This window comes from Ischnura elegans, chromosome 2 (assembly GCF_921293095.1).
Source record: "Ischnura elegans chromosome 2, ioIscEleg1.1, whole genome shotgun sequence".
NCBI classification, from domain to species: domain Eukaryota; kingdom Metazoa; phylum Arthropoda; class Insecta; order Odonata; family Coenagrionidae; genus Ischnura; species Ischnura elegans.
Genome location: NC_060247.1, coordinates 111,684,681 through 111,703,675, shown reverse-complemented (window position 1 = coordinate 111,703,675; position 18,995 = coordinate 111,684,681). Strand labels below are relative to the sequence as shown.

Genomic DNA, 18,995 nt, shown 5'->3' with positions numbered 1-18,995 from the left:
TTGATGACAGAAATATGCATGAAAGGATGGGCTTTATGGGCCAAAATGGCCCATTATTTTCATCACATGTAAAACAAAACTGGCGTTCTAGTGTTAGCATACTGAAAGTAAATGGGGTACTTTCTTTCCTCAGACCACCCAGGGTATGTAAAGGATTTTTGTCAGGTGGTGTCAAAACGCCAGAGGTGTATTAAGAGGGAGAGGGTGCGGCCAACCCCCCTCCATGATTTCAATAAAAATAGAAAAGTTAGTAATTTTTTAAGTGGTCTGCAAATGAAAGTTTTTATTTCCCAAGATAAAAATAAATGATTCATATCCAAAAGATATTTGCCTGGACATATCAGACCAATAATGGCTGAGAGATACTGCATGCATTGCAGAATGTAATTAACCACCCATGCATCAAGGCATTGCAGAATGTAATTAACCACCCTCTTCAGACATTAACCATAATCTGTTCCTTTCTAAGGCTTCATTTGGGATCTCAGCCTATGACCCTTCAGTCAGTAGCCATGTCCTCTACTTCCTTGGCCACCACACTTCTCCTCTTTGCATGTAGAGCTGCATTTTTATATACTAAAAATAAAAAACTGCAATGTTACAAGAAGAGGGGTTCCACTTGTGTTGTTGGCTCTTGACACAGTGGTATAGCATGAAGTTCAAGTCTAGACATCACATGGGTTATATGAAAGGATACTAGCTGAGTTTTTGATGAAAAAAAAACACAAGCATCTACCTTTAGCATTAAAATATTTCCTGCTCTTCTGTAAATCCTCCTCAGTTAATAAATGTTCAACTGTAAGTTTACCCAGACATGACTCGTCACTGCTCAGATATGTCACTAGTGCTTTGAAACTTTCAAGCAAGGGCCTAGCCATATTGGTGCATGTGTTTTCTTCACTCACTCACATATTGTTTAAACCCGAGGGATGGTTTTGACAATAGAGAACACACCAGAATAAGCCACAGGATGAGAATTTTACACATTTTGGGGCACATTTTCACACATTGGGGGCCAGTTTCTTTCCCTGAGCCACACAGTGGATTTTCATTGGGATTTACAGAAGGCTTCATCCAGGAATTGAACCCAGGACTCCTTGGTCAATAGCCAAACACTCCACACACTGTATCACCATGATCACCCACTGGATCGCTTGAATGTTAAGTAAAATAGCAGATCTAGCAGTAGTTGAAGCCAATTCCCTTCTTTCCCAGAATTTTGGAGATGTGATTATGAATGCTAGGGAAATCAAGTGATTCCTTTGCAGCAAATTTTCTCCTTTGGTGCAAGAATATTTTTCACGAGTGCACTTTGACTTTGCTACTTGTACGTACATATGGTGCTTTGAAAAAAGTACCATTATAGATACTAACCTCAAAAGATATTTCATCTGGAGCTTGAGCAGCATATCTACGGACTGCATAGGCGGCTGCAACAGCTGGGGTGTTGATGTCGCTGTCATCAGTGACCAGGAGGCGGTGTCCTCTGTTGTCCAGCTCCAGCCAATTCAGCACAGGGCCACAGTTGATGAGACTCGCTGACCCAGGATTGCTTCCCTGTCCTCCACCGGCACTTCCATCTCCCGCCAAGCACGAAAGACGGGACAGATAATCTGTCAGCAGGTTACGAACAGACTCCTGAAAAAAATAGAGAAGCAGGAGAAAATTTAAAAAAAGGCAATAGGGTGGTTTTCTATTTTTTTTAATTGCCTAAATCGAAAGATTATTGCTCCTGAGTATGTATTTCATGCTTTTAGATTTTAAAATGATGATATCTATTTTTTGCGATTAAATGAAAAGTGAAAATTTTCAAGCACGCGAAAACGCGACGGCTTAATATTAAAAAATGTTTCCCTGAGTTTTGTGCCTCATGCATGCATTGGTAACCTCAAACAATGTCAAACTCCTGACTAATAATATAGCATCTGGGTCCCTGTGATGTCACATGGAGTGGCATCGCATGGGCACCAATCTGGGTTTTTTCAAATGAGGTTAAAATTGACCATTAACATTCGTCTATATGTACTGGGTTTTCTGAAACCAAATAATTTGTGTTGTATGAATATACTACACTGATGGTGGGTAATGATTTGAAATCAATGCTTTTCGTTTTCTTTGATGAAGGAAACTACCCTATTGTGTGATACATTCAGAACCGAAATTGTGATGCATTTGAAGAATTCAGGTGATGAAAGAGAAAGACAATTTATGAACAAAAAAAAATCTTTCTCGTTCAGCCTTTCTGTCATAGTTATAAAATAAAAACACATGAAAGTAGCCACCCACTTATCATTAGATGGTGGTATCACTAGAGTTCCAGTTCCTTTATTCCTTCAGGGAGAACCACTCATTGAGGGAAAGACTCACTAATTTGGGTGCAAATAATAGCGAACCACATGAAACCAATGCCTAAAGGCCAAAGAGGGGCTGAAATGCAGAGATACACTTGGCAGGTACACATGAAATTATTAACCCGTCTAGGAAAGGGTGAAGGCCAGTGGCAGATCTATGGGGGGCTAAGGGGACTATAGCCCCCCTAGATCCATGGATGGGTATGCAATTTACACAAGATAGAAAGGTAATTTTTTCCGACCCCCACTATTGCCGGAATTTTAACTCCCACTTTGCCCCCTTCTTGTCTGTATCCTGGATCCGTCACTGGTTAAGGCTGTTGATATTTTGTCGCTAATAGCTACAGAAGTAGGTTACTGTCATAAAAAATGGAAAATATTGGTATCTTTATTTTTGAGACTCACAGTTGATAATTATAAAAAATGGAGAAAGAGACCAATATTACCGTGGATTAATTTTTTCTCAAGCCAAAGAAAAGAAAACTTCTACCTTATCTCCCAACTGCGGCCCATCATGCAGAGAAGACTCAACCAACCCACTTTAAATAATTCGTAGCTATTAAGGTCAATATCAATACAGTCCATGCATTAAAAATCCCTCTATACAAGTGGTTTGGTGAAGCCAACGTGAACCAGCGTAAAAACCTCGACTACATGATATGCACTTAACTATTAGTCTTTGGAAATTGCAAAAACAAAAACCCAAGTTTTGCATTGCCGCTCCCATTATACACACAGCAATAAGGTTATCCACATTGTGCTTTGTCCTTTCTGAGTTTTTATCAGGAAATTATGCTTTTTTACTTCAGAATAATCATCACCTTCATCACCATCAGGATAAACGGTTCAACACAAACATTTGTGGAGATAAGAACAGATTTATTACTTGCAATACTGTTTATTTTGTTTATTTTTTAACAATCTTTGTTAAATTTTAATATCCTGATCGATGAAAATACTGAAAAGTTAATTTTACTGGCGTTAAAACTCCTGCACTGCAACTCCTGGGGTATGAGGAGAAATGGAAGGATATGAAAGGTATTTACTAATTTTTTGGATGCTAAATATTAACCTTCTTCTATTGTGCTTATACTGAAAAAAAAAAACATTTTTGCAATGCAGATTGGACGGTGGATTTGGAGTCGAGAGTATATTTCATGAATATTACCTTTTTTAAGAGCCAATGCGAAAACAACTACCAACAGTAATCCTTTTTTGTAATTTCGAGATTACCAGAGCCAAAATTGAATTTAAAAAAAATAATATAATTCGAAATTTATTAAAAACTACGCAATAGTTATTTTTTCATTTCCTACGTGATCGAGATGGTAAATTTATAAGCCTTGAAGCTATATGAGAAACAGAAAACAGAACAAGTTGCTGGATGATTGCCTATGTGAGAGTGAATACATTAACCTTCGACAACGTATCCCCTAATTCAGTCGATAATAAACAGGTTTGGAAGAGTGCGACGCCACAGACCCCCCGGGCTTTCTCACTCTAATGAATAACGCATTGGAAGGAAACGTGAGACAGGAACACTTTCCATAAATAGCTAAATACGCCGGCTTCCCAAGCGTGCGCGCAACACGGAGGAGTTTCATGACACCATTATCACCCCATATTTTCTTGTTTTTATACAAATATTTCCCTGTGAGGCCGCGAAAGATGACTCCGCGATTTGAGTGCAGTATTCTCCGTTTGGTGGGGAAGACAAATACAAATAGTTATTTAGCATAAGTTGCTCGGCCCAACTCCGCTTAGTTTCATTGGAAAAAAATACTTAAAATCGTAAAATAGTCAGTGCTGTAGTTGGGCCGGTACGGCGTACCCCCTAAAATCCAAACCAAATCCGTTATAAGCGTACCGGTTAAAATACCTTCGCGGCCGGATGCATAATACATGTTCAGCTGTTAGAATTTTTGGTGAGTACCACCTAAATTTTTTTCCAACTACAGCACTGAAAATAGTCTAACAATTGTCATTACCCCTGCCATTGCTAGGTGATCGGCCTAGTATAAAAGAAAAATATTTTAAAGGAGTCAAATACACATGAAAAATTATTATTATTACAGCATTCTAACGATTAAGGTAGGTTTACATGGATTGTTTAAGAGGTACCTACTCTGGCGGTCTCCCCTTCCTTCAGGTGCGAGGGCGATTTTTCTCAACCTCCGATGGGCCATGAACAGAAGACGAAGTCATTGATTAAAAACTATTTTATTGCTAAATATTGAGCACACTTGCGGTGTCTCTTCGGCATAATGGCCTCGGCGGCTGAGAAATTGATCTTTTCTGTGGACAAGCTTTACTATACCTTCTTCATTGGATGTTGCCGCCAATGACTTCAAATGAATTTTGCCATTGTCCCTAAGCTCATTGTCCGTTTGAAAACACTTTCCTCAAAGTCAGATTTTCATTTCAGCGTGAAGATAGAATCCACACGGCACTGGCATTGTACGGAGGGTGATCGAAAATGTCCCATTGAAAATGCTCAAGGGGCGGTTGGGCTGCATCAGCACTGAGATGACGGGCATTGTCATTGATCAGAACATTCCCAGAAGTCAGCATGCCTCTTATTTTTTTAAATGGGAATAGGCGTAATGTTTCACACTCTATCCACAGTGCATTAAAAAGTTCTCTTTTATCGGCCTAAAGGAGAAGACATCAATGCTGAAACCATTCGGCGAGTTTTCTGGCTGTCGCTCCGCAGAGCATACATGGCGGGCGAATCAATTGTGGCACTGTAGTTCATGAGATTGCTACTAACCTTTAACGAACAACTTACGGTCAGAAATGGCTTGAGCGTGTGGTGCGGAGGACGTGCAGTTGCACTATCAGCTCAGTACCCGCCTGTCGCTTGTATGGTGTTTTTGTTGAGCGATCGGTGGTTGAAAAAAAAACGCCCTCCTCTTTCCCCCTTCAATTCAAAATAAGGCCGACTCCATTTCATTCTACCTAAAAATCCTATTATCTTCCTCCCTCTCCCTCACTAACACAACTTTCTAGCCTCTAAAACTGTTTTCTATATCCCATCCCCGCTCAGTACTCTTTCTATCTCCTCCGTATCTCATTTAGAAGCTGTCTCTTCTCACCCGCCATGTCCATAAAAACATAATTGCCGAAAAATCTTTTGAAATACTCATGATCGGTGAATAAAAAAATTACTCCATTGGGCCAAGAAACAATTACTTTAATAGCAAAACGCTAACCGATAGACCGATCACGAAGCGAAGTCAATCAATAAGCTGATTTTATGATTTCAAATAATGTTTTTGCAATGAAACTAGGGAGAGTTGGATCGAGTAACTACTTTGCCTTCTGCACCGAACAAACAATACACCATTCAAATCACGGAGTCAACTTCCGTAGTTTCCCCTAGTTCATGCGTTACAGCATGAGGTGTCTCAAGAGGTCTTCTGTCTTTCATAATGACTCCTCACTACTTAAAAACTAAACCCTTACAGCGCTATCGCATTGCTCCTGTTATGTCACTCTTAGATGCTGATAGTTCACTAATCATTCAATAGTCAATATTAGTTTTATCTTAACATTAACTATTTTCTTTAAATACACCAAAGGATGAAGTTCGCCATGAAAAAATATTTTAATTGGCCGGGATTCGAACCCGGATCTCCCGATTGCCGGTCAGGCTGGTTAATCAGTTCCACCACCAAGCCATTTTATCAGAAAATCATAAAAATTAACTCATATTACCAAAAATTCGTCAAATAATACATTGAAAAGGTGAAACCACATATAATAAAGATTTCCTTAAGTTTTTCAATATATACCTTAAGTTTTTTTAAGCCTAATTTTTTTCCTAACCTACTGCAAAACCAGCATAGTACCTAGAAAATCGGGTGGTACTCAAAGGGTTAAGCTATAACCTTGAATTTTCAGAATAAATGTGTACACCCCTTTTTCCAACAATCGCTCGTTTCTCGAATATTAAAAAAAAATCATCGCAGAAAATTAAGTCAAATCTTGAGATAAAACTTTCAAAATTTTGATATTTTGTGTTGACGATCTTAATCCAGGGTTAAGGGGGTGGAGGGCAGACATATTGTCAAGTCGGGCAACAAGTACACGTTCCTTGGGGGCATAATTAATACAATTGTAAAACGCTTGCAGTTCAAGTTGTTCCGGTCGGGCGAAAATTCTCCCACGTCAGGCGCCGCTTGACCTACCCCTCTGCCGACGGTCCTGAACTCATGTAACTTTCTCCGTGATTCAGACCTTAAGCTTGTTTACACTGGAGAAGATAGAGCTCACCTCAAACTAATTAGTTTTGCCTCAGGCATAATCTGCAGGCGTAAGAATATCATACATTCACGGTTGGGGGGAACAATTCCTTCCCCCTGAAAGGATTTTATTAGAAGATGTTCAGAAGGCTTCACAGGCATTAAAACCTGGACCCTTCGAATAGAAGCCAAACAATCCACGCTCCCCGGTATACTATATATGTGCCCCGAAAATTTCAAGGTTATAGAAAAAGTTCAAAGCGAATAATCCGTACTAAAAAATTCCGGTCGAGCGAAAGGCATGCGTCTTCTTATAAAACTTTAAACCATATCACTCTGAACTGCTTAATAGAAAAAAGAATCACTTCGGATACTCATTAACAATACGCCATCAGAAAGACCACCCTATGACATGCCTATATGCACAACTTCAAAAAAAAAAAATAATATTAGGCATAGAATTTACTGCAAGCTGAATTTTCACATTGTATTATGTATTGCACACGCAGGAAATAATAATGGGCGGCAGAGTGCGCATTATTTCTTTTCCCAATATTTTATACGTGGTCACGCACGACGATCATACGCTTTGTAAGTACGCTGTGGCGCGAGTTGTGGAGTGTTGCTTGCACGCAGGAGCAAAAAGGTGAAGCAAGAAACTTCCATGGATTATTGGGCGTATACGAAACATCTCCATTCTTGCTAAGTTCACCATTAAGAAAATAGGTAGATGCTTTTAATAGTTCACAATGCTACCAACAGCGCCTTAAATAGAGTGGCACGAATATCAAAACCATCACTTTTATCCATTAAATAGATGCCTCTGTTACGTAGAAGAATTGTATAATGTTCACAACTTGAATTGCTTATTAGGTATGGCATAGGAGCATAGGTTATAACATCGCAATGCCGAATCATGAGAGCCAATGATGCGCAAAAAATGAGTTTAAACTTATAAATTATGGTAAATTTTCAATAGTTATGGAGGCATTGTATGAAAGTACTTATTTGTTTTACATAAATACTTACTATACTATATTTAATAAGTAAAAATAATGAAAATGAAGACTACATAATCTATTAAAACACCTTACATACAGTAGGGAACGTTTAGTGGCCGACTGGAGAATCCTTTGTCGAAACATTCGTGACCCATACGTTCCGCTAAATATCTATCTCTCTTAATCAAACGTTTCTGAAGGGCATGGGAGAATGTGGTTCTATCATGATGCTGTCGGTGTCGCGCTGAAAGATATCTATTCATCCGTCTGCTCGCAGGTCTTTCTCTACCTTCCACCCATGGTTCTCCTCCGTCCTGCGCCTCTTCCTCGCTCGCCGCCCTCCTCCGCCGCCTGCCTCAGCGTAGTAAAACGGGTTGCACTGCCACCGCACGCCGAGGAACAGCGACGATCCGCGCGGCGACTCCGCCGCCCACCGCAACGAGTAGAGCCTGGCCGCCTCCGCCGGACCCCCGGCCTCCGTCCCCAGCAGAACCGACCCCCACACGTCCTCCTCCTCCTCGTCGCGACGATCCTCCTTGCATTGCATCCGGACCCGTTCCGGATCCGGCAACCGGATCGAGTCCCGGGGTCGCCGGCGCTTCCTGCAGCCGGGCCTCCCGCTCGGCGTGACGACATATCGCGAGTGCGGACGGCGGCGAGGTCTCCTGCGAGCCAGAGAAGCCGCATCCCTCGCCACCGTGCCGCACCGCTCCTCCACCTTGCCCCCCAGCACTGCGGCTCCGCCCCGGGCGACGTCTCTCGCCCCCGCCTCTCCCGAGGGATTCTCAGCGAAACATCAACGCAGCGGCACGGAAGGGCATGGGTCATCGTCTTTAGCGCGAACCATCCACTCGAAACTCCGACTCGACCCGGAAGGAAGGAAGCCGAGCGGAACCGTAATCCGGTACGCCACTGCGTAGTCCGAAACCTGTACACTCGCTAGTCCGCTAGCTAGTGTGACTATCACTCTAAGGTCATAATCAAAACCATGACGCGAAACACATTGTTTTGATTCCTTACTGAGATATCAAAACAAGAGATGAAGAACTCGCAGAGCACTCGAGGTAAATCTGCGCGCTACCGACAACTTGTCCACTCCGAGTCTGCTGGTCGGCGTGACTATTACCTCACAGCCGTATTAAAATTCATATAATGAAGCACAGCCCGTTAGCTTAAAACCAGGCTATCAGAGGAAGTCGGGAAGAACTTCTCCAGTGCTGACAGACAGACCCGTGCACCACTGCACACTTCTCGGTGCTGCTATTACCACATAGGCGCAAACAAATTCAATTCCTGAAGCACAAAAAATTCACTGATTACCAGGATACCGATAAGTTGTCCAAACCACACTGTCAACGCCGAGTCATCCCGTCGGCGCTAATATCACCACGGAGCCGCAATCAAATCCAGATCGTGAAGCACTTAACGCTCACTAACCACTGGGATATTAATATTTGTTTCTTCATACTTCATTACTGTTTCCACAATTTATGTTTCGACGATCTTATTCCCAAGTCGTAAGTCACATATAGGGCATAAAAACCAGACGCTTTTCGTCGCTAAGTATACCCCTAAACACCGTCGCTGAGGAGTAGTAAAGTCAGTGCACAGGAATCTTCACTGAAGATAAAGAGAACCTAAACTAAGACAGATGTCCATGAATATCCATGAATGAATGAAAGAATGGCGTCGTGCACGATGATATCGTGATATACATCCCGGAAATTCTCAAAGGAAATTCCCTCTTATTCATCACAGGATGTAAAGTAACTGGTCAAAAAATCCGATGAACTCTTCACTGTATTAGTGAGATAAAAAAGCGTTGCCACAGTAATGGCTCAAACCACGAGGTGACCTATTCAAACAATTAGGTTATGGTAACAAATTTAGATCTCCTTCCTTCTCCAATGATGACAGACTATTACGAAGAAATTTAAAATGAAAAAAAAGACGTAAGAGCAACTGATCAACTCTGCGAGGAACCAATTCACCTAATTCACACGTGAAAATCCCGTAATCATTACAAACAAACCAAAAACTATCCACAAATAACGATATTCGCGGGGTGTATGGGTATTGTACTGCACATATTGATTTAAAAATCGTTATTTAAGCGATTAAGTACTCTCGATATCGACTTCATCAACTATTTCACAAGTTATCCCAAAAGAAACTATCATTCGTCACAAATTTCGAATCTATATGGGTCCAATACAGAGCCAAGTCGCACAGATAGCGGGTATACCTTTACACATATCACGCAGTCCTAATAGCGTCTTCACCGAAATGATAATCATAAAAAATTGAAAGAAATCGCAAATCCCGCATGCGTGTAGGTCAAACACCCCGTTCGCACCGATACGGTGCCTTACATCAACTTCATGTCACTCACACTTAGCACGTCGTGCGAACGAGAAGGAAACAAAAAGAGGGTCATGTTTAAACAAAATCGCAGCAACAGCCGCTTAAAAAGTCACTTCAAAAACCGAAGGATATTCGTAACAAAGTTCGATAGAAGCGAGGCCAAAAGGGTGTTAACTCGCACTGATACAATGCACCATATCGACAATACGTGTAACACGCATCCGCGTGGGAACGAAATGGCAATAAACAAAAAGTCTGAAAAGACGAGTTCTCGACAAAATCGAGACGAAATATGTCACTCGTAGCAAATCTAGAATCTGCTTTATGGGTCCAAGAGGGTTTAAATTCGCACAAATGCTCAGCACCAAATCACCTACACTCGCTGCACAAATCCGTTCCGCGAAATGATTAACAGACAAGAGCGAAGATAATTTTCAAAAGACAAATCTTCGACGTATATCTGCCAGCAATCAGAAGGGTCCAAGACGGCGTCAATTCTTACAGGCACGGTGCAATATCTCAACTAAAAGCGTGTCATACTCGTGGAACTGAGAGCGAGAGACGAAAACAAGGATTGTCGAGCGAGAAGATGTTCCGAAATGACGATCGCGACCCGCACAGTGAAACGTCCTGAGAGGGACTGCGTTCGCCCGTATCCCCGGCCGTCGCACCCTCGCTGGCCAGCCAGCACATTCAATTTGGCACATGGGAAAAGTGCGGGAGGAGTGGGAGGAGCAGCGGCGCGTTACACTCTTTTAATTGCCCACATCCTCTCCTTCGGAGCGTGGAGGTGGGTCGGCCGCTACCGCTCCCGACAACTCTCTTCTCCTTTCTCCCCCTTATCTCCGTCGGCTCATCTCCGCGACGGTCCCGCGCCACCGCCGCCGCTGACGAGGAACGGGGCAACCCACTGCAACTCCTTCGCACGCGCCGTTAAAGGGTCTCCCGGCAGCACCCGATGCAAATTCGGCCTGACCTTTGGTCAACGCCCTGTTTATTCATGCGCCGGCACGAAATATGAGTTCAATGAAGCCCCACTTTAAAACCCTATATTGTTCCCTTTATTTTCTTCAACATTCAGCCGTGTTTGACAGTTTTTATTTGGCAAAACCTATGTTTTTTTCTTTGTCGACTTGCCAAAGAACGCGTACAAAATATCAGTCAGAGACCATATAGCATCCCCCGCGGAAGAACAGAGTAAACGTTATGAATATGTTGTTGTTATTTTAGCATTGGGGGCTTTCCACTCAGAGCGATGAATTCAGTGCACAATGAAACACACCAGGGCACATTAGCCCATGAGAAGGAAACAACGTCGACTGAACACAGATGAGCAGTGGTGAAATATTTTTGTAGACGGTCGGTAGGCTTTTCGTAGGCTTACGACAGTGGCGGTCGCGTGTTATAGCTTCAGTTGCATTAATTTGAAATAGCGATTTAAATCATAAGCTATCGGTCGCTAGTTAATTATAGACTCATGGAAATGCAGATTTGCCACCCCTACTGAAAACAACAAATGTGACTAAAATCACGGAGGCTGTAACCTCCGTTGTTTTACTCTTTCGACGATAGGGCTTCGTTTTTATAACGCTAATACATTTGCTATATTTAATGGTACCAATTCACATACTCAACGGCTTTTAGAATAAATAGATTGATAAAAGGCAGGGAAAATCGAGAGGATGTAGCCGACGATTCGACCAGTAGTTTTCATGTAAACACCGTGATGATATCGAGCCGTGAGTCTTTCATCGGCTTACGAGGGGAGACGCTAAAATAAACTAAAACGATTATATACTCCGAAGCACAGAACTAGCTCTACGGGAACATCACTGATCGCAAACAAGGTGTCAGTGTTTAGAGTTCGAAGCTATCCGCGTGTAAGAGTTAAGAGAAATCTCAGAGCACGAATTTCATCGACTGAAAATAGAACATAAAAATAGCTTCACTCCAAGTACAATTTAAGCGACTAGAAAAAAACTCGGAATCCGTCCTAATCCAAGTTTTTAGCTACTGCATAACGACATTACGATTGTTTCCCATTGACTGGAACTGATGACAACGGCATATGTGAGTGGGCGAGCTCAGTTTTCGTCAGAGAATAAGACTAGAAAACAGATTTCACTGCCGGATAAAAATAAAACCTGGCACACAAACAAAACCGACAAAAACAGTCCACGGCTACTTGAATTCCACAAACACGTAGGAGCGAAGGCTAGCTGCTCTCGGACTAACGCGTGACCTCGAATAGCCGACCCCAGCAGAGATCACTCACAAGCGAAGGAGGAGACACGGCATAAAAAGCACACGCTCATAAAAAACTGCTATCAAACTTCAATCCAGCACACGAATTAGCACAGTGATGCTAATTGACCTCAAGCATGACGTAAACAAAGGGAACTTCATGGGAATTTTTCCAGCCAACGGCGCAGGAAGACGCAGGACATCCGCAAAAAAACGGTTCGAAAATGTACGCAAAGACGGCCGCGGGAATGTAAACACACGACGACGGAGTCTTAAAAAAAAGGCGAAAGAACTGGCACACTACAACAGTTCACACACTGCAGGAAACCATCCACCAGAATGGTAAATAAAGAGCGAGCAACAGTTGATATCAGGATAAGCCTCGAATGTCAGGAAAAAACCGGATTGATTGGAAAGGCGAAATAACTACCACACTGTGCCAATACACACTGTTCACCATTCACTAGAATGGGAAATAACGAGCGAGCCTCGATTGATATCGGGATAAGCCTCGAACGTTACGGGAAAACCCGGGATGATTGGACGGAGAGCGTAAGATAGACGGGGAGATGAAAACGCACTAAGCGTCGAGGAAAATCTCGGGAGTGAGATCGCGTGATAGGGGCGCTCTAGGACCACGGTGTCTCCCAGTTTAGCCAAGAGGGGAAGAGGGGGGTGTGTCAGGGTGTGGGCGGAAACTGATAGCAGCGGGGGGAGAGGGGTGAGGGGAGGAAGAGCTCTTTAAGGATACGAAAAGGGGTGGGAGAGAAGTGTAAATAAAGACGCACGTGGAATGGAAAGGAAGCGCGTTCGGAGGGGACCCCCACGAGCCCCTGCTATGCTTCTAGTCCCACAGGAGCGGATGCAAGTGCAAGGCGCGTGCCTTTAGGGCCTAAAACTAAAAAAATACAACGAATAGATAGTTATTTATCTATTTGAATTCAGCCTAATTTCTTTTGATATTATGATGCCTAAATTCCCAGGAAAGTCACTAGAGGGCAAGGAGAATAAGAATTTAAAATAGGTAATAACTAAACTGTTACATGAAGACTATACACGAAGAATGAGTAGACGGCAAGAACCTCAAAAGCAATTCCACAGTTGAAATAGATGGAATAGGCATTGAAGGATGAGAAAGAGAATAAATAAATTCGTGTGAAAGGATAAGTTGATGACTGAGTGTAACTTATCTTAGTACTGTTGAGCAATGCTTATGACGAAGAATTATGGTTGCTTTATTCCCTTATTATCTTCTCAGAATTTGTTTTGCTTGATACCAATTATCCATACGCCTTAGAGATGGCTTAGAGGGTGTAATTTAATAGTGGGTGTTAAAAAAATTCGAGGTTCCTCTTAAGATTCCCGTTGATTTGAGTGATATTCCACAACCTTAACCCAGAGTGTTGCACCATAGGGTTGAGCTAAGGATTCTGGAGACCCTAAACCGGGCCCCGGTTCTCCCGAAAACCGTAGCGGATAGTGGATACAAAGGGGAGACACAAAGAGAAGCGGGTCCCGTCTGTAGCCGCTGATGTCACAAGGCGAGCGGGGGGGAGAGGTCGGGGAGGTCTCGAGGAAAGCCAGGTGCGACGCCGCGGGGAGAGAGGGGGACTTTTAAATTCGGGGGGGGGGGGAGGAGGTTTGAATGGAATGGGAACGAGAGGAGACGAAGGACACCAGAATGCCCACGGTCGGAACTTCCCACCAAGTTTGGGAGGCAATCAGCGACGCACTTGATATGGGGAGACAGTGCTATCGAAAGAACGCGTAAGAAAAGATGGAAACAACCGATGAAGACGTGATAATGACAGCTCGCCGTAATGGGCGCTCGACTGTGTCGAGAACAAAAAAAAACATCCACACCAAGACAACGCAAAACAACAATTGATTCAGGCCACTCGGGAATCTGAAAGTCACAATGCCAGAGATCAACAACGCAAACGGGGGTACAACCTCCAAATAATCTTCAACGAAAAAAATACCAAAGGAGAGCCTTGGATTCTCGAATGGCAATCGAGAGGAAAAGTATACCACTAGGGTAAATATTTGGAAAGCAAGGATCTTCGTGGACCCTGTTTGTGTTATAGCTCTCCACAAATCCGCACGAAGTTCACACAAGCAGCAACACAGAATGAACACGAGACAATGACTATACGAGGGCAATCACATCCTTAAGTTGAGCAGCACTCACAAAACTATAATTCATGCACTGTGACGCAGAGAATAAAACTTAGAAATCCCGTCTCCACGGGCCAAAATAAAATCCAAGAGTGGACCACCGAACTGCTATATTTCCCGGCGGGGTCTGAACTGATGCATTCCTACCAATACACACGCATTTTTAAATCACTGGGAACTTGAGTAACCCTCTTATATTCGGCGATATCACACCAAAAATTCCTTAAGAACGTTAAATTTTCTCTCGGGGTTCACACCGATGCACGCGGCATTTGATCACACTGGGACCTTTTGGTGAATCACTTGTTAGATTACATCACTTTTAAATCCTTTAAAATAAAAAAAGGTCGTGCGGACATAATCCGTCTGGATTAGTAATCACATCCTCGTCGAAGATGACAACAAGCGTCACGCAAAGAAGATAGGTGAATCCTTAAGAGCGTCATGTTTTCTCGCGGTGTTCACATCGATGAACGCGGAATTCGATCACTGAGACCTTCCGAAATGATCCAATTTTCAGGTTATGTCACTTTTAAATACTTAAACGAAATAAGGTCGAGCGGACCTGATCTATCCGGATTAGTAATCACATCCTCGCCGAAGAAAGCAATAAACGTCACGTAAAGAAGTCCGTGGAGTCGCGTGTATGAAGAGCGCGAGGCGCGGTCCACCAGGACTCTGAGCCGAGAGCCGACTGACTGGCCCGCGGAGTTCGGGACGGAAAAGTAGCGGAGTGAGCGGAGAGAAGGGGGAAGAAGAAGGGAGGGGCAGTGGCAGAGTGATAGGGGGAGGGGGAGGCCGTGCATCAGCGCCGGAGGATGGGGTGGGGTACCACGTGGGCGATCAGCCTCCCACGTGCTCCCGTGTGGAATGGGAACTGTATAGGGGAGGTTGTCGAAGTGTGTGTCGAAAGAGGGAAGACTTCCCTCGCGATCAACCGAAAAACCACAGCGCTCGTTAAGCTCATTAATGGGATAGATAGACCCCGGCCAGCGGGATAATTATCACAGGAGAGGCAAGAAGCTACCTATTGTGAATTTTAAAATATAATTCCGAAATACAAATAAAACTGGGAGTTCAAATGAACTTTTATTCGGGAATGAATGAATCGACAAAGTTAACCGCATCAGATCTGTAAGTACACAGTTTGGATGTTGAGGAGTGAATTGTGCTGATTAATTAAAAAAAAATATTCAAAGAGTACGAACGTATTGCTTCTGATACACGAGAGATTTTTAATTCATTATAATCATACATCATCTAAGGTACATCTAAGATATTATATGATTAAAATCCCACCCCCCCTTTTGGTTTCCAATTTACACTAAATAAAATGGTAATTTTGTTCGGACCACCGCTTCTGCTGGGAGATTACCCTCCAGACCCCCCATTTAGATGAGACACGGAAGAGACAAATGTTATTGTTCCTATCCTGGATCCCGCGCTGTATTAAGACAAGAAGTAATTGGCCAACGATTCAATAGGCATCAAAAGCAGGGCTTCAGGATGATGGCAAGGGAAAGACAAGAGTCAAATTTCGGTATCACTAACTAATGTATAACAATCATTTCGATGAAATGGGTTCTAAATAAACCGTAAAATCTTCTCCAAAGATATATGAGAGCGTGAGAAGACAAAGGGTACAAGTGATTTTTTTTTCTAAACAGAGTTGCGCACAGTAAATTGTTAAAAGAAATATACAAAAACATGGTTGCCAAGGGATACGAGTGAGTCCCTGATCTGTACTAATATCGAGTGGAATATGAAATGCTGCGCCAAATATTAAATTGATCTCCCTTGTTTTCTTTACCTGATTTCTGTGCCTATCTCTGTTTAGAAAACAGAAATCACAAGTACCCCTTAGCTTCTCACCCACTCATATGTCGAACCTGGGCCCTTACAATGAGAAGCCACAGAGTATGACTTTTATCGAACTTCCTTTAAATTCAATAAAAGTCACTTCTTCCCGTGCGCTGTGACCACAAAAATCACTTCTTCCCTCCGCTGTGAGACAACTTGCGAGAAAGAAAGCGGATGTGAAGAATCAATGGTCGACATTTCGCTTCGGGCATTTAAAAATGAAGAGAGAGAGAGAGAAAGAGAAAAATAAAGGAGCAAGAAAGTGAATCGCTGGTCACGTGGACTGACCTTCCCGCGCCACACCTCGATACGCCGCCCATCCCATCGTATCGCCCGCGGGGCAAGCGAGATATCGGGAGAGAGAGAGGGAGGAGGAGGAGGTAGGTATTCCCCGCTTTCCTTATGCGGAGCTGCTGGAGGAAAAATGGCACGAAAAAAATATTCCTCCATTCCTCTCTCCCTCCTTTTCAGTCGCGAACGCAACCTGGGTCACCATCCACATTCCCCACCATGTTTACGCCGTCCCCGCGCGCGGAAGGTATAAGCGCGGGAGCCCAGACTCACTGCGGCTTCAACTGGAGGCCGAAATAGACGTTGCGGGCACAAACTAACTCTCACGCCCATTACGCAATCACCCTAGCCGAGTAAAAACATCTCCCGTCAACGCGTCACGGGATTTTAAAGATCCGTGTATACTGGTGGACAGTGGCGCAGCGAGGGGAGGGGGGTTTGGGGGATAACCCCCCCCCCCCAGAGCTCAGAGAAATTTTTAAGTTTGATCCTTTTTACTTAATTGGATTGATATTTCTAATAGAATAGTATAAAGATGAATAGATCCCTCAGAAAGCCGTAAAACTCACAATTTTGAACCATTTATCTTTAAAATTCCGCAATTTATTAATCTCGCACCTACCGCTTATTCTGGTGGGTATTCCATACCCCCACACACCCCGGTATTAGTTGCACCTAAACCCCCTCCCCCAGCCCTAATTCCTAGCTGCACCCCTTGCAGGTGGAAATGAAAATGAATAAATAAAGATTTAAATCTCTAAATGCCACCTACTGGGAGTGGCACTGGCGAGAGATGTCAAAGGTATTTAATTCAAGTGTAACATCTTTGAGGACAAATATCTCTTACAGTGTTTTATGGTACATAAACAAGATGGTGTTTTAAATTTACTCTTATTGTTTTAAGTATTGAAAGAACAGAGAGATGGTGCTTTTCAACAGGTTTATTATTGGAAGTACGACGCGTATCGATCGTCAGGTCATTATCATGTAAGTACAATGAGAATTATTGGTTCCGGAGCTGTATTAACGGGACGGGTCCCCTTCCACCCGTCACCCATCCGTTTAGTATAAATACAGTTCCAGAACCAAATATTCTAATTGTACTTGATAACCTGACGGTCGAAACGCGTAGTACTTTCAATATAATAAGCCCGTGGAAAATTGCCATTCCTCTGTTCTTTCAATACTTACACGATGTCATTCCACTATACCTCGCCTGCTTCTTTTACTTTTATTCTTATTGATACATTAGATTTTTTATTCAAGAGTTTAGCTGCTGCATAATTATTAATTTGATGAATTAATTACCTCTAAGACGACACTTCGACTTTTGGCACTTTAAGGCTGGAAATCAAAAGCCGATATATCGCGATATATCGCCCCGCGGCAATAAGAGGGTTAAAAAATACGCTTTTTCCAAAAACCGTACAAAATGAACTAAAAAGTAAGTTAATAATAAGGTTTTCATCAATCGGAGAATAACGCGTGATAGTAATAATACCTAAACCTAATCTTCTACTTAAAAAAAAACACACCTTGCAAGCAAAATAAACAGCGCCACCCTCCAGATCAAACTCAACACTAAAATACTTTCTATAAATGCTTTAGCCTGCTCACTGCGGTTAATCGTGATCGAAATTCCTTAAAAATAAATAGGAGGTTGTCAGTTACTATAAAAGTTCGCCTACTAGGGAAGGTGAAGTTTAACTACTAAACTAATGCCACGTAAATACTTTCCTTCTTTCTTTCACAAAAGGGACGCAAGTACCAAATAACCAATATCCATTAAAGCTTCAAAGCCGAAGGGAGAGTCCACTCGCTTTCAAAATATTTCACACTTTCTCCCTTAACGATCTTTACGCATAAGGCCGATGCACTGTAACCTCTCGCGCCCCGCGGCCCAAAGAATTTGACTCTCAAATACTCATCAACACCTCAAAACAAGTTTGTTCGGAGTCGGAATTCCCCAGGTTCGTTTTCATTCCACATTTGAAGATATAAAAAAAACTTAAATCGTCGTTTTTCAAAAATGTATCCGATTGAAAAGAAAGTATTGGCCTTCAGGCAGTAGTGTGTAGCCGATCGAATTAGTACGAATTGCGAACCTACAAATTACCTCATAAATAAACCAATGGTTTTTAGAATTAAGAAAACGAGCCAATTCTTTATTAGCTTTTTTCGTTACTTATTAGTTGCTTAAAAATAAAGCTACTGACTTGAAATTTCCAGGGTATATAGATTAGATTTTTTCAACATTTACCTGAATCTTTATTACAAAAATTTTATACCTGCAAATTCCGAAGGAACTGAGGTGAGATAGTCAAATTTCAGACTTAGGCATGTCCTAAAAGTCGCATATCCTATCTATATAACCGTAAGTTCTGAACAAGTAATACCTCTAAAAAAGTACAAGTCGAGCGTAAGTGATGCGGCTTAGTAAAACCACTTGTCTGTTTCCACAC

At 42.6% G+C, this 18,995-nt stretch overlaps 1 protein-coding gene across 1 annotated transcript in view; it reads right to left on the bottom strand.

Moving 5' to 3' along the window:
• Nucleotides 1-18,995, bottom strand: part of LOC124154413 — a 716,264-nt gene that overhangs the window by 25,680 nt on the left and 671,589 nt on the right. The window contains exon 5 of the mRNA XM_046528115.1: nt 1,375-1,638. Within this exon, the coding sequence (XP_046384071.1) occupies nt 1,375-1,638 (264 nt within the window). The remainder of the gene's footprint in view (nt 1-1,374; nt 1,639-18,995) is intronic.